Source organism: Epinephelus lanceolatus, chromosome 11 (genome assembly GCF_041903045.1).
Source record: "Epinephelus lanceolatus isolate andai-2023 chromosome 11, ASM4190304v1, whole genome shotgun sequence".
NCBI lineage: Eukaryota > Metazoa > Chordata > Actinopteri > Perciformes > Serranidae > Epinephelus > Epinephelus lanceolatus.
In genome coordinates, this window is record NC_135744.1 from 9,937,294 (window position 1) to 9,954,959 (window position 17,666).

Genomic DNA, 17,666 nt, shown 5'->3' on the forward strand with positions numbered 1-17,666 from the left:
GTAGGAAAAATTGCTTTTGGTTATTTCGCTCCTCTTAAATGGAATAATCTGTCTCAGCTTCAGTTGGATACATTGATTCCTTTTAATCATTTTAAACGCATTCTTATTGACCTCATGCTTTCTGAATGTACATGTACTTGTTGACTTCATTATATGCTTCTGTGGTGTGTATATTATTGTTATTGATACGTATTGTAATGTGTATTGAATGGTATTTTATTTTACTGTAATCAGGGCGCCATTGGAAATGAGAGCTTGCTCTCAACTGGCTCTCCCTGAATAAATAAAGGTGATATTGTCTGCATTTTCAGAGACAATATTGGTATGAAAATAGAGGACGTAGCAGAAGATATACTTTATTAATTAATTTATATAAGAAGGGAAATTTAATTTTTTTTTTCATTATGCTGTCATACACATACAGGGCCCATACATGCATTAAATGTAGAAATGTTACAGCAAGAGGGCAGTTTGGGGTTCAGTGCCTTGCTTAGGGGCACCTCTGCAGTGCCCAGGAGGCAAGCTGGCACCTCTCCAGCTACCAGTGCACACTCCATACTTGGTCCATACGGGTAATTGAGCTAGAGACTCTCCAGTTCTCAAGCCAAGTCCCTATGGACTGAGCTACTGCAGCCCCAATAAGGGCTGGAGTTAGGTTCTAACCTGCAGCCAATGCGGCAACGACATGGCCTTTGTACTTGGGGCACCTGCTCTACTAGGTGAGCTAGTGGGCGCCTGACTAGAAAATATTTAATACAAATGTTGAGAAAAAATCCTTGCTGGTCAATAGTTTTCTTTGTTATATACAGTGGAGTCAGTCAGAAATAATCAGAGGGCAGTAGTGAGTTTGACAAGAATGAAACAGGCTTACCTGACTGTTAAGACAGTGATTGACAGGAAAAATGCAATACAGATGAGGGAGACACTCCAGCTGCATTGGCATCAGATAAGTGAGACCAGCGTGCACTCTGCAGCTTTAGCATCAGGTGAGGGAGAGCCGCTGCTACCTGGCTGGTTTGGAACAGTCAAGTGCAGTTTGGTATTTCCAACCATGTAGTTGTATGCTGGTTGAAAAAGGTCACAGTGGGTCCTCCAGAATGGGTCCCCTGGGCCAATCAGATCACAATCCATCCTCAGCTCGCATTTTGGTTGCGTGTTCACCTGTGCTTTCATGTGGTCAAACACTGTCTGATTGCAATCCAATAACCCAAAATGCATTTTAATGCAAGGTGTTAATGGGGTCTAGGAGTCTGCAGCCATGCAAGCAGCTCTGCAAGGCTGCACATACAGTGGTACTTTTAGGCAAGGCATCTTAGTTTAGCATGTTAGTATGCAACAAACAATTGCAATTCATCCAGGAGGAACTGCAGGTTTGTGCCAAATGCCATACAAAAAACACCCAAGACATGTCACTGAAACAAAATTAAAAAAAAGCAACCTTGTGGTAGCAATAGGGGAAAAGTCAAGGATCACCAACGTCAGTAGGATTTCTCCTCTGAGGGGAAGAGCTGAATGGTCAGACGAAAGTGGTGGACAGACTGACATTGACAGCCCTAAGGCCTTGCTACTAGCTTGGCTTAAAACAAAGATTTTGTGGGTGACAGGGACTGAGGAAGGGGTAGAGGTCCCATCATGACCATCAATGTCCAAATTTTGTGGCATTTCATTACACTCTGGGCCAAAGAGGTGGAACCACAGACCAACTGACAGTCAAACTGACACTACCATCCATCAGACATGAAAAGGTAACAAAAATACAAACAAAGCATTGTTCTTTACTTTTGTTGTTATAGCCGTGTGATGTCATACCACTCAGCAGCTTTGTCTTGCATGCTCAAAGAGAGACACTGCAATGGATGCAAGCTTAATGGATACACGAGACATTAAGTGTACCAGACAAGATAATAAATGCGTTGTCTGATAAATGTACCGCAACACTTTGAAACATCACCCGCTGTATAGGAATAAACAGGCTGCTCTAAATCCATGTATTTGTTACCAAATGGAGTTGGTACTCTACATTTGAATCATCTGAGGAACTTGCAAGCTGAGCAACATGCATCAAAATCTCAAGTGGGGTCTTCACAGATCTGCTGGTGAAATGGTGAAATGAAATTCAGTTATAGAGTGCTGCTGTAGCTGAAGAGGGTCTCAAGAAATCAGGATGCTGAGATGGAATATCTAAAAATGTGCATCAACACACAACCCCCCCCCCCCCCCCCCCCCATAATCATATAATGAGTCCCTGTATAGTTATTTGTATTCAGTTCCTTCCACCTTGTCACATTATTTTACCACCCATTGTGCCATGAAATGAAGCCCATTTACAAATCATTCTCCTTCTGATTTGATAAATGAAACTGGTGAACGAGTGAGCCCCCTGAATGGCTTGTTTGAATAATTGAGCAGTACTCAATCAGACAACATTAGGCAGTGGTGGCAGCCCCGCCATCTGAAATAATTACCATCCGACAACAAACTACACATGGGTGCTGCCTCCACAGGGGCTCCACGTTTGAGACCAATAGATTAGAACAACACCACCCCCACCCTATATCTCACATGCCTTGATGAATACCACCTACAGAAAACCTGCAGAGGTGCCTCAGTGAGGACAGGAGACACCCACAGCAGTATTGGGGGTGTGGGGTAGCTGTCAATGCAGTGGGATAACGCACACTGTCGGGACTGAATGAATCACAATCACAGATCTGACAGTATTTGTGTATTTGAACAAAGACCCCACCCCCATACATTTTAAAATCTGCAGTGGCGTCTTACCAATAGATTGTATATAATTAGTTAGTCGCTTCCAATTTATTTAGACATAATTTATTATGTATACCATCAATCACAAAACAGATGAAATCCCTTTTTTTTGTCATTTTGGATGATCTGCAAATTGGAAATTTCCCTGAAATTGAGACAATAAGTAAAACATACAGGAGGAGAAATGAAGAGTTAGATATAATTGCAAGACAGATGCTTTTTGCACCCGGGGTGGAATAACCCAGTGGTTCTAAACCATTTTCGTGTCAAGGATCTCTAAATTGATACACATTAGATCCCAGGCCCCCATTTGATAAGATTCAGGGATCTCCATCTGAAAAGATTTTGTTTGTTAGATATGGTTAAGACCAGAATTCTATAGCTGTCAACTACAGTTGGAGAGATAACCACAGAGGAAGTGAAACCTGTAATCAGAATCTTGTGGCTCTTACATTGGGGTCATTGGATTCGCATACAGAAAAAGAGCTACCTGGTCAAACGGTGCTGTCCATGATTTAAGTTTCAGTGAATCAAAGGATACTGCACACCATATGTCCTGTCTATTTCCAGCGCCTTTTTACAATGGCCACCTTCACTATCTTTTCCTCTGTGTTTACTGATGTTTACGTTTGAAAACCACAGTCTGGCTAGCTAGCAGCTAGCTAGCTAGAAGTCGGCAGGAGGAGAGTTAACAGACTTGTGAGTTGATTTCCTCATCTCAACTTGCAGCCACACACCACCACCATCCAACACCAAACACAAAGAGCATTGTCAAGGATTGCAAAATAGACATAAGAGCCTAAATTTAGCACAAATCATGTGGAGGTGACAGAGAGGTGGCTGGAAGCGTCCACACCTATGTCATATTATATTACACTATTGATGGGTACAGACACTGTGTGAAAGTCCTGCGCTTGACCCATTCATCTACCACATCTTACTCCCATCATGGACTTTGTTGCTCTTTATATCACATCACCTTACTTCCTGGCAGTACATTTGTGAGTTCTTCTTTTTAATTTTCCACTTTAATCTCAGAGAATATCGGAGATTGGCCAGTTCTACCCCTAACCATAACCAGCTCCCACCTTAGCATGTCAATGTGACAAGTACTAGTCAATTTAAGCATGTAGTGGGATTCATAATAACATGTCGTAGGGATAGGTGTAAATAGCCAAATAGCTGCAGTGTGACTCTTCTACCGAGATGTAAAAGACACTCCGTATGGGGCCAATGGCAGAGACCTTGAACACATATTATTTGTCTCTTTTGTTAGCAAGGGGTTTTTAGATTTGTGTCACAGTAACTGCACATAAACTCTGTTGTTCAGTTAAACTATCAGCAGCATGTAATATGACACAATACCCACTCCCTGCCTTACATTTGTATAATTGGGTTTTCACTTGTCTTGGATCAGGCAGTTTTTCCTGTGTGTGTCTGGGTTTCATAGTCTCTGGAGACAAGCTTTGCTGTTACAGACACATCTTTAATGTGACAACACAGGAACGGGTAGGTAGTCGTGTGACTGGATGAGTGTTCTTTTTGCATAGAATGGGTCACTAAGTGTACCGTACCATGCGACAGCCAAGCCAGGCATATGTCGGTGCCAAAGTAGTGTCTGCAACTGAGACTCATTTACTCCGGCACATACTGGATGTGATTGACAGCTGGGCCGAAGGGCCTTTGGCTCCTTCCTGATTTTCTTTTTCACTAGAGGTGTCCTCTGGGACTTGGAATTCACGCTACAGTATATCAGCAGAACAGCTTATGGCTGTAATGAGGATGAAAAGCAAACCAAACACTGTGCCAGTGTTTTCTGTTTGTGCTGCTCTGAGTTTTACTAACTATCCTTTAGTTTTAGTGATGCACCATGCATTTGATTTACATTAGACTTTCTTTTGGAAATTTTACAACACTAACTACCATTTTACTAGCTGGTGTATATAAATGGAATAATTAGAAAGAAAAAAATATTCACGTAACTGATATCTTCTGCATCCAGCAAATGTGAATTATAATCACATTCATTATATCTGACATCAGAGATGACACGTAGCAGCCAATATTTATTCACAGGCTGACAAAAATATTTTAATTCCTTACACCCGTTTCCTTTTATTTTCACAATGTATTTTAACTGATGTCACACAAGGCACTTTATTATTCAAAATTGGCCTACAGTAAGGCTTTTCACAAAAACAACATGTCATAAGGTATTAATGCAAAGCGGGCACAACTCATTGCAGGATCCAAAACATGATCTCTATTTTTAACCATAATTCCAGTGATGGCTCACAGTGCAGTCATTCCTGTAGCTACTTAAAGCAGTAGCTTTCATATTGATATTTAAGACAACAGTTGTGACAGAATTAGGAAGTTTTGAAGCTGTAACCTTTTAACTTAGCAGCAGCGTAGCTCACACCTGCATCAGTATGGCTCATACAGGCACTGCTTGACAATTTTTGATGTCGATCCTTTGAACACACAAACTCAAGTACAGACATCCCTGCCATAGATAAATTAAATGCTTGTCCAGCAGAGAAAGAATGCAGAAATAACTTCATAAATGGAATTATAACCAACTACGGGTGTGCACGTTCAACTGTTTTCCAAGTAGCTGTGATACTTCCAGGCTCTCTTATTTCAGTGTATAAAGTTGTTGCACCTCTTCTAGCTAAAGTGTCGATCCTTCTACAGAAAAGTACTGTGGACATTAAGATTATTTTTCAAAGGAAACAGTGTAACCCTCTACTGGGAGCATCTCAGTAACATTTGCTGCTGCTAATGAGATATTTTAAAACCATTTTAACCCTGGTCCTAAATGAGACCTTGCACCTGTTCCCTCGTCATGTAATAAAGCTTTATAAAGAAGTGATTCAGTCAGTACCCCTGGCCACTGGTGCTTTTCCCTCCAATTTTTACATGCGCTGACGCAGCTTCTTTTCAAGTTACCAAGGTCTGACCCTGTGCCTGCTACAAAGTACGGGCACATCTTTAAAATGATGTTTTCATCCAAGGTTTCAGAAAAAATATATCCTTCTCAGCTAAACTAGTGTATTTTAATAGTCAAAATAATAACTTGAAAATTGGATCTTTTAGAGCCCACAGTGCAGACTTTGATAGCATAGAGTAGATTATATTGATTATTGCATTTATTATGTTGCAAAATTCTGGCTCAAGGTTCCCAGAGGATGAATTTTAATGATTTGGGGAGCCGCTGGCTTTCCTTCTAGCGCAATTATCAGGGCAGTGGTTGTTTACTTTACGACTAATATTTTCCTTGCGCACAAGAAACTACTTAAACTTTAATGGATTGAGCTCATTCATACTCTCCAGAGGGTTAACCTGTTCAATTATGGACTCCATAAAGTTTCCTTTAGCACAACCTTCAGATAAAATTGCTCCAGTGTGTGCTTTGCAGCCACAACTGTGTGGCTTTATAAAAGCAAAACATAATAAGAAATTGTGTTTTAATGTGTGTTATGGACTTCAGAACAGTCTCAGTGGCTTATTTCCTCTATCTAACACTTTCCCTTTAAGAGATGTGATGAGATTTGTGTTAGGAAGGTGTCATAGGGCTGTAGGAGTTTCGTGTTGTTTGAATTTTTATTGCATGATCTTTGACTTATTGTTCTTGGCCCTTCCTTCTTATGTTGCCTCTTAAGTTTTACTTTATGTTTCTGGCTCTCCTGCTTAGTGTCTTACCTGTGTATATTGTACTGTTAATCCTACCTGGCTTTACACGCGCTTACATTTAGCTGCCGAGATCAAAGAAGAGCCCATGCTTAGACCCTCGGGGGGATAGCTGTATTATTAAAGACAGAGAGATTGCTGAGTGTCCTGTGAGGCAGTCGACTTGATATAATTATCTTTGGACTCTCAAGTTAGAAAAAGGTAGGAGAGGTCAGAAGGCCCAAGACAGCTCAGTCTCAGAGCGACTTCTTGGTTCACATGATGGAATTTAATGAAACTTCAAACTAATTGACTGAATGAGCCACTGATACAGTTAGAGTAACAGCCCCCTGCTTTCTTTATTTTTTCTCATAGTGTTACGTGACGACTTCAGGCAGAACCCACAGGATGTGGTGGTGGCGGTCGGAGAGACTGCAAGTCTCGAGTGTCAGCCTCCACGCGGGCATCCTGAACCTTCCACCTTCTGGAGGAAAGATAAAGCTCGTCTTGACCTCAAAGATGACAGGATCACGGTGGGTTACTCCCCAGGGAGCACTCTGCTGCCTTTTACATGACCCATATACTCTGAATCACATACTCAGAGATTCACCTGTTTACATTTACCTGGAGCTTTAACAATGGAAAGCACTTTGAATTCAAATCGTTCATAGTAACTGCATGCTTCTTTTTGTTGGCAGGTTCGTGGAGGAAAGCTGACAATCTCAAATACCAAGAAGAGTGATGTGGGGATATATGTGTGCGTGGCGGCCAATATGGTTGGTGAAAGAGAGAGTGAAAAAGCTCAGCTCTCAGTGTTTGGTAAGAAGTCTGATATATTCTCTTTGCTTGGCTCAAAGGGCAATAAAAGCATGACTTTTTTTTCCTTAGGTACTTAGTGTGCACTCGCACATACACTATTTACCACTCTGTTGAAAGTATATTTAGCATCTGTGCTATGTGTATTGCCCACATCCAGAAAGACCAGTGTTTGTGCAACGGCCTGTGAACCAGGTGGTCCTAGTTGACGAGACTGTAGAGTTCAGGTGTCAGGTTCATGGTGACCCACCTCCCACACTGCGCTGGAAAAAAGAGGACGTGGACATTCCCCGTGGCAGGTGAGGAATGCTCCTGAATTTGTGTCGTGCATATGTCTGTGTATGCATGTGTGTTTGTGTGTGTATATTTACACAAAAAGGATAAAAGCTGACACATTTAGCACAGCTACGGATCTAAAGAAAAAAAGACTTTCATCAGCGTTGAAAAGAAAAACAATTATTAGCTGCAGAGAATCTAATTATTTGCTGTTTTAACTACTATAATAACAACAGATCAAAGTCTGTTGTTGGTTGCTAATGAGTAATTCTTACTTTCACATACCACTGAACTTTATATGCGTGCACAAGACACTAAAAAGTCCAGATAAGGACACATAGCAAAAGCATATGTGTAATATAAAGCAATCCAATACAGTAGCCCTGCAAGCAATAGTACCTGTGTGAACTTTATAAAGTCCAGTCAGGGTTGATTAATTTCTGTGGTAATTTCTTTGATAGTTTCTGATGCAGTTGTATTGAATTGCATCATATTGTAAGGTGTCTCTGTGGTTTGAGCCACCCTGTGTACCCACATCATAAGTACATGTTAATTGCCTTGCAGTCCCATTAGGGCACTTATTTTTTAAGTCATTATCGGCCTGTCATGTGGGCTTAGTAGTTAATGCTCAGCGCTTTCTACTTTTAATTACAGTATGTCTCATTATGCAATCTGGCCATCCATCAAAGCCTTTTAATTCCTTCACTTTGTGTTTGAGTATAGGTTTAACCACAATTAACAATACTTTGATGTGATTTTAGTTGGACTTTAAATGTTTTTACAACTAAAATGAGCAATAATTCCAATTAATGTAATAAATACCACTTTGTGACGAACACTTTAATTTAATCACAAAACACAGGCAAGCACTCTTTCTTAATTTATTGACTATTTCCATGGCAATGTCAGACACGTCATGAGAAAATACAAAAACAAAAGAATGTAAACAGCAATCTTTGTCATCCACTTGGTAGCTTATGTAAACTGCTTATAGGTGATTCATGAAAACAAGATAAATTGTTTAAACTAAATGATGTTGATGATCATGTTTTATCATGCACCTAGGAACGTATTCTTGCAGAGACATGCTACACATGCTCACATAAGTATGCATGCAAGTTTGTGCTCGCACTAGGCAAGAGGGCTGCCAGCTGCAGACCACTGATCAAGACCAGCAAACAACAAAACTGTTTTTTTTTTTTGTTTTTGCTTGTTTTGTTTTTAGCAAGACATCTGTATTTCTGACTGTGACTGTGCCTCCAAAAGTGTATATTTTAAGTCAAAACATGATCTTTTGCCGATCAGAATTAGCAGTGACCTGGTAGTTGATGACATAGGTGTACATCTCAGTAGATTGGTAGGTTACTAGGGAGGAAGTGGGTTAGCTCTCTTATATATTCCAATGGCTTTTTTGTGGGATAAAAGATATATAAATGGCCAGAAACAGATGTGTGTATACGTCATATACCTAATTATACCCTTCACTACACCACTGAACAGAGTTTCAACATATCCAGTTTCAACAGAAATGTACAGGTCAAACATTTATTGAAGCGACTGGGCTGAGAAGCTACAGGACAATTGCTCAGACATACCTACATTGATGGTTCCATCAGCCGACAGTCCAAAGAAATGTTTTCTTTTCTTTCAGTACAAAGAAATACAAAGAATTTTTTTCTTTGGACTGCATGTTCTAATATTTTCTTTTGAATGATGTCACACATCCAGTTGTCTATTTGCTGAAGCTTCTCACGTCCCCTGAGCCCATCATATCATTATGTCTGCTTGTCTGATGCTCCAAAATTGGCTGACCAATTAACCAATGCAGCTCTAAAACTGTCCTGGCAATTTCCTTTTTTTCCAGCCTGTTTGTGCTATTGATTAGCTCCTGCTACTGCAAAACTTTCCCCAAGTTTAGCTGACCCGTGAGCTTACCCTGACCCTTGCACTTTGACCTGAAGTGACGTTGTTGTCACATCAGATTGAAGGAATTAATACATTTGCACATTTTAAACTTTTTTTTTTTACATATATATTCTGACAGGAATCTTATCATATCCTGTTCAGAGGCAACAGGCTGTGTTGTTACACTCCATGCCAATAGGGGGACCTGCAGCACCCTCAGAACCCACCTTCTCATCTAATGTGTCTAATTGTGGGAAACTTTCTAAACTTCACCTAAATTAAGAATTCCAATATGTTATTTCCATGGCCTAGGAGAGTTCTGTGAATAATTGTGAACATGAACTACTCTCTCAAAAAACAGACATGAACCAAGGAAGTCTTAAACTTGGGATACCATGGGGTATAAAGTCTAGAGCTAAAGAGACAATTAATTGGAGCCTGATTTTGTGGACCCACAGAATGTTTGTCTTCCTTTTTTATACCCAAATGAGCTGTATTCTGTTGTAGTGTTCTCAGTTCTAAAACAAAAAATGTACCAATATACTCAGTACATTCCCGCTGTTATGCTGGCTCACCATTCTGTATAAAAGGTACAATCGCGTAATGGGGGGACAGAGTTGTCTCGCTTTTAAGATGGCATTGACAACATGCTATGCGTGAGACCCACCATGTGAGATTTAAAGAGCAGCTGATGGCAGTTAGCAGCTAACTCAAAGAAGAACAGCAGCCAAAAATGTCCACCAATTGGGAAAACAATGAGGTCTGGGAGCTCTTTACCCTCCAAGCAGAGGACAAGATGAGCTGCAGTATTACAGGGATGGTAAATAATTGTTATTGCCATGCTAATGCCATAGCTATTGTTTAGAAAGCGCTCCTGATGCCTATGTCATATGTCACACTGGAGGCCAACACTGGTGTGTTACATTATCATGCCTGTCATGCCTCTTTTGTTTCCGTGATGTCGGCATGATATCTAAGGCAAGTGTTGGGTACAGAAACCAGGTGCCAATATGGAAGTAGTTCCTATATTAGCGGTATTTACCGAACGGAATCATGACACAGATTTAAGTGCCTAATTTCAGTGCCAGATTGTGTGCGTAGCAAGTGTGCGGCCAAGAGACAAAGACACATAGTGCGTGTGTGACAGTGAAAGTAAGGCTGAAGCGACAGGAGCAGAGAGAATGAAGTTAAACACAGTGGTGCAATTTGTGAACAGTATAGGCTTTTTGTCACTGAATAAATGCTACAACTCCTCAAGAACACTGATAGACAGATAAAAGTGAAGGGGGTTAGCTGTGGAGTTGAGGGGTGAAGTTAGCCTCACACTGGAACCTGACCAGACTCATTTAAGGTGGACTGTTAAGGTGGGCCAGTTATTCTCATTGTAGTGACAATCTCAGCCACTTCTAAACACATAATGGCGAAACGTCTGGCTGATGTTGAGTTGAGTCTCTCCTAACTTAGAGAGACAGTTATTGATCCCAACTCAAAATATGTCTGCTGTTATTATTACTGTAACTGTTATATCGTGTTAAATTACTAGTGTTGGGTTAGGTTTTATTGATTACCCAAATTTAAATGTGTTATGTGAATTTGTTAATAGTGAATTCATATGTATATACAGTACAGGCCAAAAGTTTGGACACACCTTCTCATTCAATGCGTTTTCTTTATTTTCATGACTATTTACATTGTAGATTCTCACTGAAGGCATCAAAACTATGAATGAACACATGTGGAGTTATGTACTTAACAAAAAAAGGTGAAATAACTGAAAACATGTTTTATATTCTAGTTTCTTCAAAATAGCCACCCTTTGCTCTGATTACTGCTTTGCACACTCTTGGCATTCTCTCCATGAGCTTCAAGAGGTAGTCACCTGAAATGGTTTTCCAACAGTCTTGAAGGAGTTCCCAGAGGTGTTTAGCACTTGTTGGCCCCTTTGCCTTCACTCTGCGGTCCAGCTCACCCCAAACCATCTCGACTGGGTTCAGGTCCGGTGACTGTGGAGGCCAGGTCATCTGCCGCAGCACTCCATCACTCTCCTTCTTGGTCAAATAGCCCTTACACAGCCTGGAGGTGTGTTTGGGGTCATTGTCCTGTTGAAAAATAAATGATGGTCCAACTAAACGCAAACCGGATGGGATGGACAGGATGCTGTGGTAGCCATGCTGGTTCAGTGTGCCTTCAATTTTGAATAAATCCCCAACAGTGTCACCATCACACCCACACCATCACACCTCCTCCTCCATGCTTCACAGTGGGAACCAGGCATGTGGAATCCATCCGTTCACCTTTTCTGCGTCTCACAAAGACACGGCGGTTGGAACCAAAGATCTCAAATTTGGACTCATCAGACCAAAGCACAGATTTCCACTGGTCTAATGTCCATTCCTTGTGTTTCTTGGCCCAAACAAATCTCTTCTGATTGTTGCCTCTCCTTAGCAGTGGTTTCCTAGCAGCTATTTGACCATGAAGGCCTGATTGGCGCAGTCTCCTCTTAACAGTTGTTCTAGAGATGGGTCTGCTGCTAGAACTCTGTGTGGCATTCATCTGGTCTCTGATCTGAGCTGCTGTTAACTTGCCATTTCTGAGGCTGGTGACTCGGATGAACTTATCCTCAGAAGCAGAGGTGACTCTTGGTCTTCCTTTCCTGGGTCGGTCCTCATGTGTGCCAGTTTCGTTGTAGCGCTTGATGGTTTTTGCGACTCCACTTGGGGACACATTTAAAGTTTTTGCAATTTTCCGGACTGACTGACCTTCATTTCTTAAAGTAATGATGGCCACTCGTTTTTCTTTAGTTAGCTGATTGGTTCTTGCCATAATATGAATTTTAACAGTTGTCCAATAGGGCTGTCAGCTGTGTATTAACCTGACTTCTGCACAACACAACTGATGGTCCCAACCCCATTGATAAAGCAAGAAATTCCACTAATTAACCCTGATAAGGCACACCTGTGAAGTGGAAACCATTTCAGGTGACTACCTCTTGAAGCTCATGGAGAGAATGCCAAGAGTGTGCAAAGCAGTAATCAGAGCAAAGGGTGGCTATTTTGAAGAAACTAGAATATAAAACATGTTTTCAGTTATTTCACCTTTTTTTGTTAAGTACATAACTCCACGTGTGTTCATTCATAGTTTTGATGCCTTCAGTGAGAATCTACAATGTAAATAGTCATGAAACTAAAGAAAACGCATTGAATGAGAAGGTGTGTCCAAACTTTTGGCCTGTACTGTATGTAAGTGTCTTTTGAACTCTGAAGTGGTAATATATTCAATTTCAAGTTCAAATTTGCCTTTGCAGTACAAAAAAAAAAACATTCTTTCATGTCATTGACCATTGTTTTTTTACTTTATTTTTGGAAAAAAATATTGGTTTAGGAATCGTTTAGGCACTGGTACCATTTTAAAAGAATCGTTTGGGCACTGGTAGCGGAAAAAACCCAAACGATATCCAACCCTATCTAAGGTGGCATAAAGACGGGACTTGGCAGCAGCTCTATAGTGCAGTGTCTGTGTAAAAAGGACTATCTATCATCTAACATCTTCCCTGACTCATTGTTTGTGGAGCAGCTCCAGACTGTATACCATATGACATCACAAATTTGAGTTTTAGCACTGTAGCTTTTGGCTTTGGGAGAGAGTTGTTCAAGTTTACCAATATTTTTTGACTGTCTCAGACCACAGGAGTAACATGTATGAATTTGAATGAATTGAAAATGGGCATTGGGGCATTGGTGGCTTTGTGGTAGAGCAGGTGCCCCATGTACAAGGCTGCTGCCGCAGGGGCCTGGGTTCGACTCCAGCCTGTGGCCATTTCCTGCATGTCACTCCCCCTCTCTCTCCCCCTTTCACACTTGTCTGTCCTGTCAGTTAAAGGCTAAAATGCCCCAAAAAAAATCTTAAAAAAAAAAAAGAAAATGGCCATTGTTCCCCTTTAAGATACATGATGTAATTTTAGATTAAATCGGACTTGCACAGGGTTATTTGTACACTACTTGGTACTGCACTGTAGCATTGCATTTCCTTGTAGCTTTGAACTTTTCTCCTGCTTTTGATTAATTGTCATTTTTCAGCTAAAACTAAGTACATACAATATACACATAATTATGTAATGATGTATTGATGATTAAAAACGAATATGTTCTGAGGTATGTATTCAGTTACTACTAGAATCACAATTAAAGTTAGGCATCAACAGATAGAATATGAGTAAACGTGAGGCCTGTGATGCTCAAAACCCAGCTGACCTAGTCAGCTGTATTAAATTGATTATTTAGTTTCAAAAAGATCATAAAAATGTCATCCCCTAAAACAGAGGTACATTTACTTGTGCTACAAGTTAACAAACACCTGTTACAAGTCATGACTGCTATGTGGACACAGAATAGTACCCTCTCTGGCGTGTCAGAATATATTGTGAGGTAGACTATAATAATTGTCTGTCTCTCTGTCTGCCAGTCTGTCTGCCCACCTGTGCAGTGCCCCCTACCTTAGTACCCCTTGACTCCAGAAACATGTCCTACTTTCAGACCTGCCTCGCCTCACTTCCCCCTTCCACTTGTTTCATTCTTTCCGTAAACCCGTCAGCCTCCTGGGAAGGCTGTATCTGGGTCAGAGATGTGCTGTGAATGGAGTCCTCAGCAGACTCTGGACAGACCCCACAACCCCCCATCGATATTCTGCCCACACCCTTTGGAACATCTATTTTCAAATGTGACTTTTTCTCACCCCTTGTGCCATTTCTCTGCCTGACTTGCCTCCCATCTCTGAATCAGTATGGCTGGCTAGACAATTTCACAAGATCTCTCACGCCAAAAGGGACCCCAGAGAGCGAGAGTCTGACTTCTTGCTCTTCGACTCTTTCTGTCTGTAGCCCCTCTGAGGCGCTTATCTAAACTCTGGTAGCTGAGATGTTTCTCTCACTCTGACTGCACCACTGCTGCCGTACAGTACAGAACGCTGCACTGGTGGATGCACACTGATGCATGGAACATGTCTATGAATTAGTCATTTCTCACTGCTAGGCTCATTCATCAAATTCAGTTTTTCAGACTGTGCCACTCCCTTACTCTCAGACTGTTTGTCTATCTCCCCCCTCTGTCTCTGTCTCTCTCTCTTTTGCATGCCCTCTCCCACACAGATACACTCACACACATATAGTATATCATACTGCACAGCCCATACCACAGTGGGTGGCTCGTCTTTATAAATATTGAAATAGTGGAACAGTCAGGGTTCCAGCTGAAAGCACCTTTCATTTTGCCATGCCTTCATCTCAGCATAATTGCTCCCCTTTTTCTGCCTCTGTGGCAGAGTGTGTGCAGCAGGGAGTCTTAATTGTCTTCGAAAGTCTGTCTTTATTCTATCAAAAATGACACAACCTTTATAAAAGCTTCCATGGAAAACATCACACAAGTTTACGCAACCCTTGAATCAATTTCAGTGTTTGTTGATTGTATTTTCTTTATTAAAATAAGCATTTTGATATCCGTAATTGTTATTGATCTCCCCGTTTTATGAAATCAAACCAGACATCATTCGACTTGATGTCACTGTTCCTCTTCGTCTCCAGGTATGACATCAGATATGAAAAAGAAGACTTCCTGCTGAGGATAAAGAAAGCATCACTCAGTGATCAGGGAACCTTCACCTGCGTCGCAGAGAACCGTGTGGGTAAACTGGAGGCCTCTGCCTACCTGACTATCAGAGGTGGGTAACTGCTTGTAGACTCAGTCATGGCAAAGCTCATAACCCATCCCTGATATTTTTTTTATATCTCCCAAAGCAGGCCACAGGACAATCAGTCCTTTATTGCCCACTTTACGAGCGTTATTGCCCCCCTGCTGAAAGGCTGGGCCCGGCCTCAGCTTTTCTTTCATATAGCAGGGCTGATGCACTTGATTGTTCCAGATCTCCAGCCAGGCTCCACATATGAACAATCTAACCAGCTTTAAGTGAACTGTTATGACTTCTCCTTGGGGGCTCATTCTCCACCCAGCCCACTCACTCCATATTAACACCATATCAAATGAGGAAGTTATTTCATAGTAAAGGTTGTATAAACAAAAAATACATATATTGTTATTTGCAAATCAGACCCCCTCTGCTTTCAGTTCTTCACATTGTCATTCAAACTGGAGAGTTGGAAAATATTGTTCTTACAATTTAATATAAGTAAAACCTGGCTTACAATCTATTCATAACACATTCTTACCACCTGAATAGGTATATCATACATCATCATACATACTGTACATCACAGATCTCATAACATTAACATTTTATTCCTCGTGTATTACTTTGTGCTTTCTAAATTGGATTCTTGTTCCTATTACTCATGCATGACTTGTTTTATACCCTGAAAAGATGTCCTAACCCAAGCTGAAAGCGTAAGTTTGATATTTTTCAACCTTTACCCTATTTCCCCATGTATTTTGTGTAAGTGGCTAATGGGAACAACAATTTTTTAAATTGGTCTAGTATTGAGCGAGAGCACCGCAGCCAGCAGTGGCACAACAGGCTGCAATATAACCACTCAAGGCAATATGCACCGTCAATTTATAACCACTACAAGTGCTTGTTTTTGCCACTGACATGTTCAGATTATTATAAGTATCTGGCAACTATGGAAAGGATCCACACAGAGATAGAGCTTCTTGTGAAAGAGTAAGATGCTTTTGGTTTTGGTTTACCCTAACTGGGTAAATTAAGGGTTTATTTAAACCAAACCACAGTTGGTTATTGTTGGAACAGTGGAGAGGCAAATTAAGACATTTTTGCAGGTTTAATTTTGTTTCAGTTGACTTTAAATGAAGTGTATGTTGTGGTGATTAAATTACTGTTAATTTTAATGCAGTCTGGTTGGTTTGGCGATAGCAATTTCGAGGCTGTTTCTGGTTAAAAAAAAAAGGATCTCACTCTTGAACTAAAAGGTCTGTCCCTGTAGGGTTACTTTCCAGAAGTTACCAGGCACTTGAAATAATAATCTGGACATTTCAGTTATCACTTATAGTTAATGTAAATTGATGGTATGAACATGATTAAAACTGTTCAATTGCAGTCTGTTTCACCACTGCTTCTGCAGCAGTATCCTTCAATACTGGCCTCATTTCAGAAATTGTTGCTCCCATTGGTCACTTAGACACAGAGTCATGGGAAAATAGGGTCCAGTCAAAAAATACCTAACTTATCCTTTTAGATTGGTGCTGCAGTCAAATAGGACATACTTAAAGCAATGTATCTCTTACTTAAAGACACATTTGTGTGTGTGCTTGGGTAAAATATTATAAAGACGTGTAGTGAGTTAACACAGATCATCAGAATGTAGCTGCACTAAGGCAGCAAACACTGCACAATTTTTCAAAAAGACATGAGAATGTTAACAAGAACAATAACTGAATGTTTCCTTTGAGGTGTTCATGTTGTGTTTTCATTGATTGAAGTTCTTACTGGCCTGATGGTGAGACAAGATATAGGTACTACAAAAGTAATACATGACAGTCAGTCAAATGTCAATGATGACATTATGTAATTGTAATTTGCTATTTAATCAATTTAATTTAATTTATTCTGAGCCTGCCCTTGTCAAAGGTGTGATTCATTTACACAAGACAGCTGATATACAAACACATCTGGTGACAGTGTGAATGTGTTATTCTTGTGACATACAAAAAGTGGATCTTGGCAATGCTTACCCTTCCCCCTAACGTTGCCAAGGTGCTATTTCCTTGAGGCCCATGCCATCACCTGCTTTTGGTGACTGAGCTTCACCCTCCTTCCCCCCTTAACTTCATGGATGGAAACCCAACTCCATCTCATTCATTTCTGATTTTCATTCTTTTTTTCTGTCCCTCTGTTCTACTCCTCTGCTCTCCTTCTCTCTGTGTTAATCTCACCCACACCATTGTTGTGTCACCAGCTCGCCCCGTTGGTAAGTAAGAGCTGATCCCATTGTGCATGCGTTGCTCTCTTTCTTTTTTTGATCACACACATGTATGCATGTACTGTTGTGGCATTTCACAAACACATTCATCTAACTAATTTTGGACATGCATATCTACATTGTTACTATCAACCCCTGACTTCCCCTGGCAGTTTGAATTTACCACCTCACTTTCTTTTAAAAATGGGGGTACAGGTACTATATGGTTGATACGCCATGGTTCAGAAACCTAAACTGAGTAGCCAAAATTGAAAATTTAATATCATTCATTCTGATGTTCTTG

General features: G+C 40.7%; 1 protein-coding gene across 2 annotated transcripts in view; it reads left to right on the top strand.

Moving 5' to 3' along the window:
- The window catches only part of LOC117270798 (roundabout homolog 2-like), a 121,948-nt gene that overhangs the window by 62,298 nt on the left and 41,984 nt on the right, over positions 1-17,666 (top strand). For both annotated transcript variants that reach the window (XM_078172229.1, XM_078172228.1), the window contains 4 exons: positions 6,817-6,974; positions 7,140-7,260; positions 7,418-7,556; positions 15,014-15,150. In XM_078172229.1, coding sequence (XP_078028355.1) covers positions 6,817-6,974; positions 7,140-7,260; positions 7,418-7,556; positions 15,014-15,150 — 555 coding nt within the window. The remainder of the gene's footprint in view (positions 1-6,816; positions 6,975-7,139; positions 7,261-7,417; positions 7,557-15,013; positions 15,151-17,666) is intronic.